General features: G+C 42.1%; 1 protein-coding gene across 1 annotated transcript in view; it reads right to left on the minus strand.

The window, feature by feature from the left end:
• LOC139409815 (lysophosphatidic acid receptor 1-like) overlaps positions 1–13,072 on the minus strand; it is a 58,190-nt gene that overhangs the window by 21,220 nt on the left and 23,898 nt on the right. Inside the window, exon 2 of the mRNA XM_071155197.1 lies at positions 4,024–4,783. Within this exon, the coding sequence (XP_071011298.1) occupies positions 4,024–4,762 (739 nt within the window). The 5' untranslated portion in view covers positions 4,763–4,783. The remainder of the gene's footprint in view (positions 1–4,023; positions 4,784–13,072) is intronic.

Consider the following 13,072-nt stretch of genomic DNA (forward strand, 5'->3'; position numbering starts at 1 on the left):
ACACTGGTCTTCCTTAGCCAATAAGAAGTGACAGGTGAATGTGGATGTTCCTGGGTATTATATCTTCGTCCCTTTGTATTACACTTCAGAGCCCTGGTCAAACGTAGTGCACTATTCCCAGAACAGGTTATCATGTGGGGTGTGTTTATGGGCAGATGGGTTGGTGCTAGTTGGGGATCCTTTTCTCTGATAGATGTTCCCAGGAGAAATCAGGACATATTTTAAGCAGAAAGCTGTAATCTGCCCTCATCTGCTTTCCAGATGTGTTACTTGGAAATATGTTAAGTTTCCCTCCAACTATTAAACTAAACTCACTTCAGCTGAAGAGAGAGAAAACTTCAAAATCCACCCACCGTGCTTCCTCAGAAATATACACATCATTAGTAAATGGTAGGCAGCTGAAGCAAACAATAACTTTGAGAAGTGATATATTGTGATACTGAGAACCTCACAACTCATTCTACAAAATACAATAGATATCACTATTGTACCTGGTGGTCAATTTATCTAACTTAGAGCCCTGTCATTTTAGAAAACAAATTGTAGTGTTGGTTGATTGCGACAAATCTGACAGAACAAAAAAAAAGAATTGGATGTGCTTGACTGTAAATTCTCCTCACTCCGGTGAGAAAGGGACTGAGATAATGCTGAAACTGGAATGGTAAGTCTGACAAACCACTGGCCTCCTCCACCGTACTGGGGTTCATGGCTTGGCTTTTGCTATGACCTATGACCTGTACTACTGTAAAGACTGGTTCTGGTGCTTCAACAATGTGACGTTATGCCGTGCTTTGCAGACACTGGGACATGTCTGGCAGCAGGGCTGCTATGGTGTCAGGCACTGCAGTTGTCCCGGACAATCAGTTGTATTGTTCAACTCCACAACCCTGACACATTAACCACTGAGGAGGAAGCTTAAGAGTCCATCTCTCTTTGCTAGGACCTAACTAAAACGCTATGTAAACGCAACATGCAACAACTTCAACGGTTTTACTGAGTTACAGTTCATATAAGGAAATCAGTCAATTGAAATAAATAAATTAGGCCCTAATCTATGGATTTCACATGACTGGGAATACAGATATGCATCGGTTGGTCACAGTTACCTTAAAGAAAAGGTAGGGGGCGTGGCTCAGAAAACCAGTCAGTAGCTGGTGTGACCCCCATTTGCCTCATGCAGTGTGACACATCTCCTTCACATAGAGTTGATCAGATTGTGGCCTGTGGAATGTTGTCCCACAGTGTGAAATTACTGGATATTGGCGGGAACTGGAAAAAGCTGTCATTCACGTTGATCCAGAGCATCCCAAACATGCTCAATGGGTGACGTCTGGTGATGGAAGCCATGCAGGCCATGGAAGAACTGGGACATTTTCAGCTTCCAGGAATTGCGTACAGATCCTCGCCACTCTGGTTATTTTGTTGTGCAACAGGTGATATTCCACCTAAACTCTGGATGCCATGGGCTCTCCTACCCTGTTCATGCAGCTACCCAGTACTCTGGATGACATGGGCTCTCCAACCCTGTTCATACAGCTACCCAGTACTCTGTATACCATGGGCTCTCCAACCCTGTTCATGCAGCTACCCAGTACTCTGTATACCATGGGCTCTCCAACCCTGTTCCTGCAGCTACCCAGTACTCTGTATACCATGGGCTCTCCAACCCTGTTCCTGCAGCTACCCAGTACTCTGTATACCATGGGCTCTCCTACCCTGTTCCTGCAGCTACCCAGTACTCTGGATGCCATGGGCTCACCAACCCTGTTCATGCAGCTACCCAGTGATTAATGTGGGAAACCAAGTGAAATCTGTTCGGGAACATCAATAGTAACATGTTTTCACAAGGACACATATTTCATTAAACTGTTGACAGCCCTTCTCTGTGTTCTGGAGAAAGGAATGAAGAAGAGGGGAGGAAATTAGAGGTCGATATGATTTTTCAACGCCGATACCGTAACCAATTATTGGAGGACCAAAAAAAGCTGATACCGATTAATCGGCCGATTTTCATAAATATATATTTGTAATAATGACAATTAAAACAATATTGAATGAACTATTTTATTTTAACTTAATAGAATACATCAATAAAATCAATTTAGCCTCAAATAAATAATGAAACATGTTCAATTTGGTTTAAATAACGCAAAAGCAAAGTGTTGGAGAAGAAAGTAAAAGTGCAATATGTGCTATGTAAGAAAGCTAACGTTTCAGTTCCTTGCTCAGAACATGAGAACATATGAAAGCTGGTGGTTCCTTTTAACATGAGTCTTCAATATTCCCAGGTAAGACGTTTTAGGTTGTATTATTATTATTATTATTATTATTATTATTATTATTATTATTATAGGACGTTGCTCTCTATAACATTTGTTTTTCATATACCTTTGACTATTGGATGTTCTATTAGGTACTTTAGTATTGCCATCCTCATCTCAGGAGTTGATAGGCTTGAAGTCATAAACAGCGCAATGCTTGAAGCATTGCAAAGAGCTGCTGGCAAACGCAGTAAAGTGCTGTTTGAATGAATGCTTACGAGCCTGCTGGTGCCTACCACTGCTCAGTCAGACTGCTCTATCAAATCATAGACTTAATCATAATAAACACACAGAAATATGAGCCTGCTGGTGCCTACCACTGCTCAGTCAGACTGCTCTATCAAATCATAGACTTAATCATAATAAACACACAGAAATACGAGCCTGCTGGTGCCTACCACCGCTCAGTCAGACTGCTTTATCAAATCATAGACTTAATTATAACATAACACACAGAAATACGAGCCTGCTGGTCATTAATATGGTCGAATCCGGAAACTATCATTTCGAAAACAAAACTTTTATTATTTCAGTGAAATACGGAACTGATGAGGAGAGATGTTCTGGAGAAAGGAATGAAGAAGAGGAGATGGAAACGCATGGTGGATAGATGTTCTGGAGGAAGGAATGAAGGAGAGGAGAGGAGAGGAGAAGATGGTAACGCATGGTGGAGAGATTCTGGAGCTAGAGGTAAATGTGTCACCCAATTAATTATGAAAATATAAAACAACGCCCTCTCACTAGGTTATACAAAATTAAATACAAATGCGCTATAAATTGTAAGCTAAATCTGAATTTGTTTAATTTAGGCTAGACCAATTAGGTAATAAATATATTTTAAATCAGTACTTTTGTTGTTGTTAATGCTTATCTGCCACGTGTGATACGCAGTAGGCTATGTATTGTATAAAGGCACAATCATTATTTTAATTCATTTTTGGAAGGGGGGGGTGGGTTTGGGCTCATTTATAGGCTTATACATAAGCCCTAATATGGGTGTTTTGAATGAATCATCACCTTAGAAAGCGCTGTCCATTTCTTTGTGCTTTGAAACAACATCCACAACGACCATGTTTTACAAATCAACCTGCGGTTGCCCTTCTTCCTTCAAATTGATCAATCACAGTGAGGTGAGTTTTAGAAGCACAATACTGTTTTGATAATAAGTGTTTGCGATTTTCGATTTCATTGCTTTCCAGATTAGGTTAGAGGGCCAACAAACCCCTGAGTACCAGGCCATTAGGACCTGATGGAGGGACAATAGAGCCCTGAGTACCAGGCCATTAGGACCTGATGGAGGGACAATAGAGCCCTGAGTACTAGGCCATTAGGACCTGAAAGGAGGGACAATAGAGCCCTGAGTACCAGGCCATTAGGACCTGATGGAGGGACAATAGAGGGGATTACCTGGGCTCAACAGTCACGTGGAATTTTACTGCGGTCGTGACTGACAACGTCCAGTGTGGCGGTCATGACAACATCCCTAATCCTTACTCCAGGTCCTTGACCTCAGTTTTACAGGGATACTGTGTTACAGGGATACTGTGTTAAGTTATTATGGGATGTCAAGGGTAACGTCTTACCCAGTACAATCCTGACAGTCTTCAGCAGGCTCATCATGATGTCTCTGTTCCTACGTGGTTCTACGCAGTACTAGTATCTAACACATAGTGTATGTTGTGAAGGTAGTGGAGGTTCTTACCCAATACGATGACGACAGTCTTCAGCAGACTCATCATGGTGTCTCTGTTCCTGCGTGGCCCAGAGCTGTGTCTGCTCATCCTCATGGTCCTCTGTCTCACGTACATAAAGATGTGAGCGTACAGCACCACCATGACCAGGAAGGTGACCAGGTTGAATACAGCCCAGAACACCAGGTAGGAGTTACAGTACAGCGGAGCCATGCTAGAACACGTGCCGATGTCACAGATACAGTTCCACCCTACCGACGGGATGGCTCCCATGACGATAGACAAGGTCCAGATGACTACAATCACCACCACCACACGCCGGTTGGACATGCGCGTGTGTAGCTGCATGCGGAAAACGGTGATGTGGCGCTCGATGGCGATGGCGAGGAGGTTACACACGGACGCCGTGAGGGACGTGTCGATGAGACCCTGTCGGAGCAGCCACGTGGAGACCGTGAGGCGCCGCGTGTTCGGGCCCGTGTTGAACATCAGGTAGAAGTACGCCAGACCGGCAAAGAAGTCCGCGGCCGCCAGGTTGGCCATCAGGTAGTAAATAGGGAAGTGGAAGCGGCGGTTGACGTATATAGCCACCATGACCAGCAAGTTAGCCAGCATGATGAAGATACATACTGTGATACCCAGCCCCATCACCAGCTTACTGACAGTATTCCACTCTGTAGCCAGGTACTTTCCACTGTGGTTGTAGAAGAAGGCAATGGACTCATTGTAGAAGCACTGTTCCTCCTCCATCTTGAAGACTGGCTAGGGGATCTGGAGGAGAGGAGACAGGGGTTAGAAGGAGTCACAGTGGGTGCGAGGGAGTCACAGTGGGTCAGAGGGAGTCACAGTGGGTCAGAGGGAGTCACAGTGGGTCAGAGGGAGTCACAGTGGGTCAGAGGGAGTCACAGTGGGTCAGAGGGAGTCACAGTGGGTCAGAGGGAGTCACAGTAGGTTGTTAGGGGTCTGGAGGAGAGGAGACAGGGGTTGGAGAGACACAGTAGGTTGTTAGGGAGACACAGTAGGTTGTTAGGGAGACACAGTAGGTTGTTAGGGAGACACAGTAGGTTGTTAGGGAGACACAGTAGGTTGTTAGGGAGACAGGTGCTAGTAGTAATCTAGGACAAGCAAAAACTGGAGGGGCCCTGACCTGTCACTCAGATATCATATTAGCATGGTATAAGTCATAGCAAAAGGTCTGAATACTTATGTAAATAAGGTATTCATGTTTTTACTTGTAATACATTTGGGAAAGGGAATGGGGTCTAAATACTGTATATAAAACAAAGAAAATCACATTTTTGACCGCACTGGGCCTTTAAAACTGCAACATTTTCTCTATTTTAATTTCTCTCCACCGTCAAGAGGAGGGGGGGGGGGGGGGGGGCAATAAAATATTTTGCTGCAAGGTGGGTAAGCAACTAGTGTAGATTTGGCCTTGTGTTTTAGGTTATTATCCTGCTGAAAGGTGAATTCATATCTCCGTGTCTGGTGGAAAGCAGACTGAACCAGGTTTTCCTCTGGGATTTTAATATGTGCTTAGCGCCATTCAGTAAATGTTTTATCCTGAAAAACTCCCCAGTCCTTAACGACTACAAGCATACCCATAACATGATGCAGGCAGCAGTATGCTTGAAAATATGGAGTGGCCAAAAAAACTCAATATAATCCATTTTAAATTTAGACTAACACAATGTGGAAAAAGTCAAGGGGTGTGAATACTTTCTGAAAAGCACATTAGTCAGTCCAAAATTGATTTTTAATTCTGTCATGGAAATATATGTATTTCCTGTTAACAAGTCATTTACGGTTTCTATGCCTTTAGTATTCCATGTGGGTCAACTATCAGTGAATTGTGAAAATCTATCTATCCAAGGGTTGTGTTTGTAGGGAGCGATATTGGTTTCATTTTCCTCCATATTGTAGTTAACTATATAGTTGTTCATGTTCTCAGCTGTATCCTTTCAAAATAGACAAAATATTCTGGGAATGAGCATGTGCATCTTTAATATGTACCCATTGTTCCTCTTTAGTGATTTAACTAGATGTTGCAAGTCCCTGGGTGGTGAGTTGATACAATTCCAAATCCGGAAGGTTAAAACCACCCACAGACTCAGGAAGGCATAAAACTTTCCTAGTTATTCGATGAGTTTGATTCGCCCATATAAAAAGTCTTATGACCGAGTATACTTTTTTTAAAAGAACGTCTTCGGTATTATCAAGAATAAATCTAAAAACTTGCCATGCCGTTCAAGAGGTTTATTCTACCTTTAAAATTTATGGGAAGAATGTTCCATTTAATTAGATCTGCTTTCATATTATTGAGTAAATGGAATAAAGTTATCTTTATATATTTGTCACTTATTAATAACCTCTACGGGATCGGTGTCCCTCAACCAGGACAGTTGTTGCTTAATATGAGATAATGAGACTAGAATGACATTGTAAACAACAGCCATCTTTCCGGGACATAGACATATATTATATGGGTAGAAAGCTTAAATTATTGTTAATATAACTGCAGTGTCCACCTTACAGTAGATTTCACAGCAAAAAAAAAATAACATGCTATTGTTTGAGGATAGTGCAAAAATAACAAAATCACAGCAACTGGTTTGATACATTCAGTAATTTTGCTCTGATTTGTCATCCTGAGGGTCCCAGAGATAAAATGCAGCATAGTTTTGTTTGATAAAAATCTATTTTTACACTCAAATGTAGGAACTGGGTTCTACAGCTTGAACACCTGCTGTCTCCACACCCACCCCACCCGGCCATCTAGATGTGTGAAGGTTAGTGTCTTTTCTGTAGGGAAGCTAATGATCCATCGTGTATGACATTCCTGGGAATGTGTAAACTAAACAAAAATGTATTACCATACAAACATGCTATGTTTTCTATAGTTAGTCTCTATGTAGTTGAGAATGTATAAATTGACCAATTCAGCACATTTGTGCAAAATTGATGCAAAATATTGTGTAGTGATGTAATTCTTCACTGGATCAGTCTGAAACTTTGCACACACTGCTGCCATCTTGTGGACAACATTTACATTACACCTAAAACCCAATCTCAATGTATGGTCATTTGGAACAAAAAAACAAATAGAAAACATATTTTTATATGATCTTTTACCAGATCTAATGTGACATTCTCCTACATTAATTTCACATTTTCACAAACTTCAAAGTGTTTCATTTTAAATGGTATCGGGAATATGCATATCATTTAGGTCCTTAGCTACAGGCAGTTAGATTTGGGTGTCAATTTAGGAATACAAATTTAAAAAAAGGGTTTGATCCTTAAGCATGCAGTATTTTTGTGGTCCACTTAAAGGATTGCTGAGTTATTCTTTTACATTTTTCCTATTGCCATTATTTCTGTTTTTGCCACATGCATTTTTTAATTGAGAGATTTTGGAATATTCTGAAAATATTCATAGCAAGGGGGACATAGAGTTTTCAGTATTGGTCAGGTATATCAGGAGATCTGTAAATCATTTTATTTGATTGTTTACCAACACCTGTTAACGTTTGGGTCCTGTCAAATTATTTCTGCAAGCGGTTCATTCCGGTCTTATGCCCCTTTCTAAAGCAATTTCATCAGATAATCTACTATTTGTGTATATTTTTGCTTCAGGACATTTTTATAAATATTTTTATTACATTTATTATTTAGGATGTAAAGTTGAACGCTTCCAAAGTTCTTAATAGAAAAGGCAAGATGGTCAGAAGGCTTTTTGGATGGTAAATTACTGAGATTGGTAAATACATTGTGACTTGTTTTCCACATCTTCAATTTAAGCCTAGAAAACTGTGTGTGCCCTCAGACCTGGAGGGGGTCAACGGTCATTCAGCTACCCAAGAAGAGCAGATCACCCTTTCATAGTTCAAACAGCTGATCAACCAGTGCTTAGTAAACTTTTGGGAAAAAATGTATTTGATCAAATACAAAGTTAATTTACAAAATAAAATGCTTATAGGACAGGGCACTCATCATGCTCAGCACAGAAATGACTGAGGATTGGCTGAAAGAAACTGATAGTAAATACACAATGCTCAAAAAATAAAGGGAACACTAAAATAACATCCTAGATCTGAATGAATGAAATATTCTTATTAAATACTTTTTTCTTTACATAGTTGAATGTGCTGACAACAAAATCACACAAAAATAAATCAATGGAAATCAAATTTATCAACCCATGGAGGTCTGGATTTGGAGTCACACTCAAAATTAAAATGGAATACCACACTACAGGCTGATCCAACTTTGATGTAATGTCCTTAAAACAAGTCAAAATGAGGCTCAGTAGTGTGTGTGGCATCCACGTGCCTGTATGACCTCCCTACAACACCTGGGCATGCTCCTGATGAGGTGGCGGATGGTCTCCTGAGGGATCTCCTCCCAGACATGGACTAAAGCATCCGCCAACTCCTGGACAGTCTGTGGTGCAACGTGGCGTTGGTGGATGGAGCGAGACATGATGTCCCAGATGTGCTCAATTGGATTCAGGTCTGGGGAACGGGCGGGCCAGTCCATAGCATCAATGCCTTCCTCTTGCAGGAACTGCTGACACACTCCAGCCACATGAGGTCTAGCATTGTCTTGCATTAGGAGGAACCCAGGGCCAACTGCACCAGCATATGGTCTCACAAGGGGTCTGAGGATCTCATCTCGGTACCTAATGGCAGTCAGGCTACCTCTGGCGAGCACATGTAGGGCTGTGCGGCCCCCCAAAGAAATGCCACCCCACACCATGACTGACCCACCGCCAAACCGGTCATGCTGGAGGATGTTGCAGGCAGCAGAACGTTCTCCACGGCGTCTCCAGACTCTGTCACGTCTGTCACATGTGCTCAGTGTGAACCTGCTTTCATCTGTGAAGAGCACAGGGCGCCAGTGGCGAATTTGCCAATCTTGGTGTTCTCTGGCAAATGCCAAACGTCCTGCACGGTGTTGGGCTGTAAGCACAACCCCAACCTGTGGACGTCGGGCCCTCATAGAGTCTGTTTCTGACCGTTTGAGCAGACACATGCACATTTGTGGCCTGCTGGAGGTCATTTTGCAGGGCTCTGGCAGTGCTCCTCCTGCTCTTCCTTGCACAAAGGTGGAGGTAGCGGTCCTGCTGCTGGGTTGTTGCCCTCCTAGGGCCTCCTCCACGTCTCCTGATGTACTGGCCTATCTCCTGGTAGCGCCTACATGCTCTGGACAGTATGCTGATAGACACAGCAAACCTTCTTGCCACAGCTCGCATTGATGTGCCATCCTGGATGAGCTGCACTACCTGAGCCACTTGTGTGGGTTGTAGACTCCGTCTCATGCTACCACTAGAGTGAAAGCACCGCCAGCATTCAAAAGTGACCAAAACATCAGCCAGGAAGCATAGGAACTGAGAAGTGGTCTGTGGTCACCACCTGCAGAATCACTCCTTTATTGGGGGTGTCTTGCTAATTGCCTATGATTTCCACCTGTTGTCTATTCCATTTGCACAACAGCATGTGACATTTATTGTCAATCAGTGTTGCTTCCTAAGTGGACAGTTTGATTTCACAGAAGTGTGATTGACTTGAGAGTGACATTGTGTTGTTTAAGTGTTCCCTTTATTTTTTTGAGCAGTGTATATAAATCTTTGACAAAAACGTAAAGCATCACAGCATAATTGAAAAATATATATGGCACATGGAAACCAAACAGGTGGTCTGAGTGGCTGAGGGTTGGGATAAAGAGCTTATGTTCAGTAACATATTTTTGTTATGTGATCGCTGTATAGAGAAGTACAATGTATGTCAAAATGTATATTTAAAATGTACAGTACCAGTCAAATGTTTGGACACCTACTCATTCAAGGGCTTTTCTTTATTTCGATCATTTACTACATTGCAGAATAATAGTTAAGACATCAAAACTATGAAATAACACATATGGAATTATGTAGTCAACTCCCTGACCAAGGACCTTCTCCCCTAATTGCTCATTTTGTCTGGGTGGTCAGCTCTAGGAAGAGACTTGATGGTTCTGAACATCTTCCTTTTAAGAATGATGGAGACCACTGTGTTCTTGGGGAACTTCAATGCTGCAGAAATATTTTGGTACCCTTACCCAGATGTGTGCCTCGTCACAATACGGTCTTGGAGCGCTACGGACAATTCATTCGACCTCATTACTTGTTTTTTCCTGCATTGTCAACTTCGGGACTTTATTTATACAGGTGTGTGTCTTCCCAAATCATTTCCAACTAATTGAATTTACCACAGGTGGACTCCAATCAAGTTGTAGAAACATCAAGGACGATCAATGGACACAAGATGCACCGGAGCTCAATTTTGAGTCTCGTAGCAAAGGGTCTGAATACTTTTGTAAATAAAGGTATTTGTTTGTAATTTTCAATACATTTGCAAAAATTTCTAAAACCTGTTTTCACTTTGTCATTATGGGATATTGTGTAAATTGATGAGGATTTTTATTTATTTAATCCATTTTAGAAAAGCTGTAAATGAACAAAATGCTGAAAAAGTCAAGGGGTCTGAATAATTTCCGAATGCACTGTTTGTTTGATATAGTACCAGTCAAAAGTTTGGACAAACCTACTCCTTCAAGGGGTTTTTCTTTATTTTCACTACTTTCTACATTGTGGAAAAATAGTGAAGACATCAAAACTCTGAAATAACACATAGTGACCAAAAGTGTTAAACAAATCAAAATGTTTTATTTGAGATTTTTCAAATAGCCACTCTGTGCCTTGATGACAGCTTTGCACACTCTTGGCATTCTCTCAACCAGCTTCATGAGGTAGTCACCTGGAATGCATTTCAATTAACAGGTGTGCCTTGTCAAAAGTTAATTTGTGGAATTTCTTTCCTTTGTAATGTGTTTGAGCCAATCAGTTGTGTTGGGACAAAGTAGGGATGGTAGGGATGGTATACAGAATATATCCCTATTTGGTAAAAGTCAATTTTATGGCAAAAACAGCTCAAGTATGCAAAGAGCAACAAAAGTATATTATTACTTTAAGACATGAAGGTCAGTCAATAATGAAAATGTTCAACAACTTAACGTTTCTTCAAGTCCAGTCACAAAAACCATCAAGCGCTATGATGAAACTGGCTCTCATATGAGGACCGCCACAGGAAAGGAAGACCCAGAGTTACCTCTGCTGTTGAGGATAAGTTCATTAGAATTACCAGCCTCAGAAATTGCAGCCCAATTAAATGGGTCACAGAGTTAAAGTAACAGACATCTCAACATCAACTGTTCAGAGATTGCGTGAATCAGGCCTTCATGGTTGAATTGCTGTAAAGAAACCCCTTTAAAAAGGACACCAACAACAAGAAGAGACTTGCTTGGGCCAAGAAACAGGTGCAATGCACATTAGAAAGGTGGAAATCTGTCCTTTAGTCTGATGAGTCCAAATGTGAGATTTTTGGTTCCAACTGCCTAGTCTTTGAGATGCAGAGTAGGTGAACAGATGATCTCCGCATGTGTGGTTCCCACCATGAAGCAAAGAGGAGGAGGTGTTGTGATGTTGTGTGGGGGTGCTTTGTTGACGATACGGTCAGTGATTTATTTAGAATTCAAGGCACACTTAACCAACATGGCTACCACAGCATTCTGCAGCGATACGCCATCCCATCTGGTTTGTGCTTATTGAGACTATCATTTGTATTTCAACAGAACATTGCCCCAACACACCTCCTGGCTGTGTAAGGGCTATTTGACCAAGAAGCAGAGTGATGGAGTGCTACATCACATGACCTGGTCTCCACAATCACCTGACCTCAACCCAATTGAGATGTTTTGAGATCAGTTGGACCGCAGAGTGAAGGAAAAGCAGCCAACAAGTGCTCAGCATATCTGGGAAATCCTTCAAGAACATTGGAAAAGCATTCCTCGTGACGCTGGTTGAGAGAATGGTGAAGCTGGTTGAGAGAACACCAAGAGTGAGCAAAGCTGTCATCAAAGCAAAGGGGGGCTACTTTGAAAAATCTCAAATATAAAATACTTTTGATTTGATTAACACTTTTTTGGTTACTACATGATTCTTTCTATGTGTTACTAAATAGTTTGTTTTCACTATTATTCTACAATGTAGGAAATAGTCAAATTAAAGAAAAGAAAAACCCTTGAATGAGTAGTTGTCCAAACTTTTGACTGGTTCTGTATGAATTTCAGCCATACCCTCCCCTCTCCTCTCCAGTCATATGTAATACAGCCATACCCTCCCCTCTCCTCTCCAGTCATATGTAATACAGCCATACCCTCCCCTCTCCTCTCCTCTCCTCTCCAGTCATATGTAATACAGCCATACCCTCTCCTCTCCTCTCCAGTCATATGTAATACAGCCATATCCTCTCCTCTCCAGTCATATGTAATACAGCCATACCCTCCCCTCTCCTCTCCAGTCATATGTAATACAGCCATACCCTCCCCTCTCCTCTCCTCTCCAGTCATATGTAATACAGCCATACCCTCCCCTCTCCTCTCCAGTCATATGTAATACAGCCATACCCTCCCCTCTCCTCTCCTCTCCAGTCATATGTAATACAGCCATACCCTCTCCTCTCCACTCCAGTCATATGTAATACAGCCATATCCTCTCCTCAACAGTCATATGTAATACAGCCATACCCCCCCCTCTCCTCTCCAGTCATATGCAATACAGCCATACCCTCTCCCCTCCTCTCCTCCAGTCATATGCCATACAGCCATACCCTCCCCTCTCCTCTCCAGTCATATGTAATACAGCCATACCTCCTCTCCTCTCCAGTCATATGTAATACAGCCATTCCCTCTCCTCTCCAGTCATATGTAATACAGCCATACCTCCTCTCCTCCTCCAGTCATATGAATTTCATCCATACCTCCTCTCCTCTCCAGTCATATGAATTTCAGCCATACCTCCTCTCCTCTCCAGTCATATGTAATACAGCCATTCCCTCTCCTCTCCAGTCATATGTAATGCAGCCATACCCTCTCCTCTCCTCTCCAGTCATATGAATTTCAGCCATACCGCCTCTCCAGTAATATGTATTATCCATGTATCACCTTCTGCTGGGCAGATGG

The sequence above is a fragment of the Oncorhynchus clarkii genome, chromosome 5 (assembly GCF_045791955.1).
Source record: "Oncorhynchus clarkii lewisi isolate Uvic-CL-2024 chromosome 5, UVic_Ocla_1.0, whole genome shotgun sequence".
Classification (NCBI taxonomy): domain Eukaryota; kingdom Metazoa; phylum Chordata; class Actinopteri; order Salmoniformes; family Salmonidae; genus Oncorhynchus; species Oncorhynchus clarkii.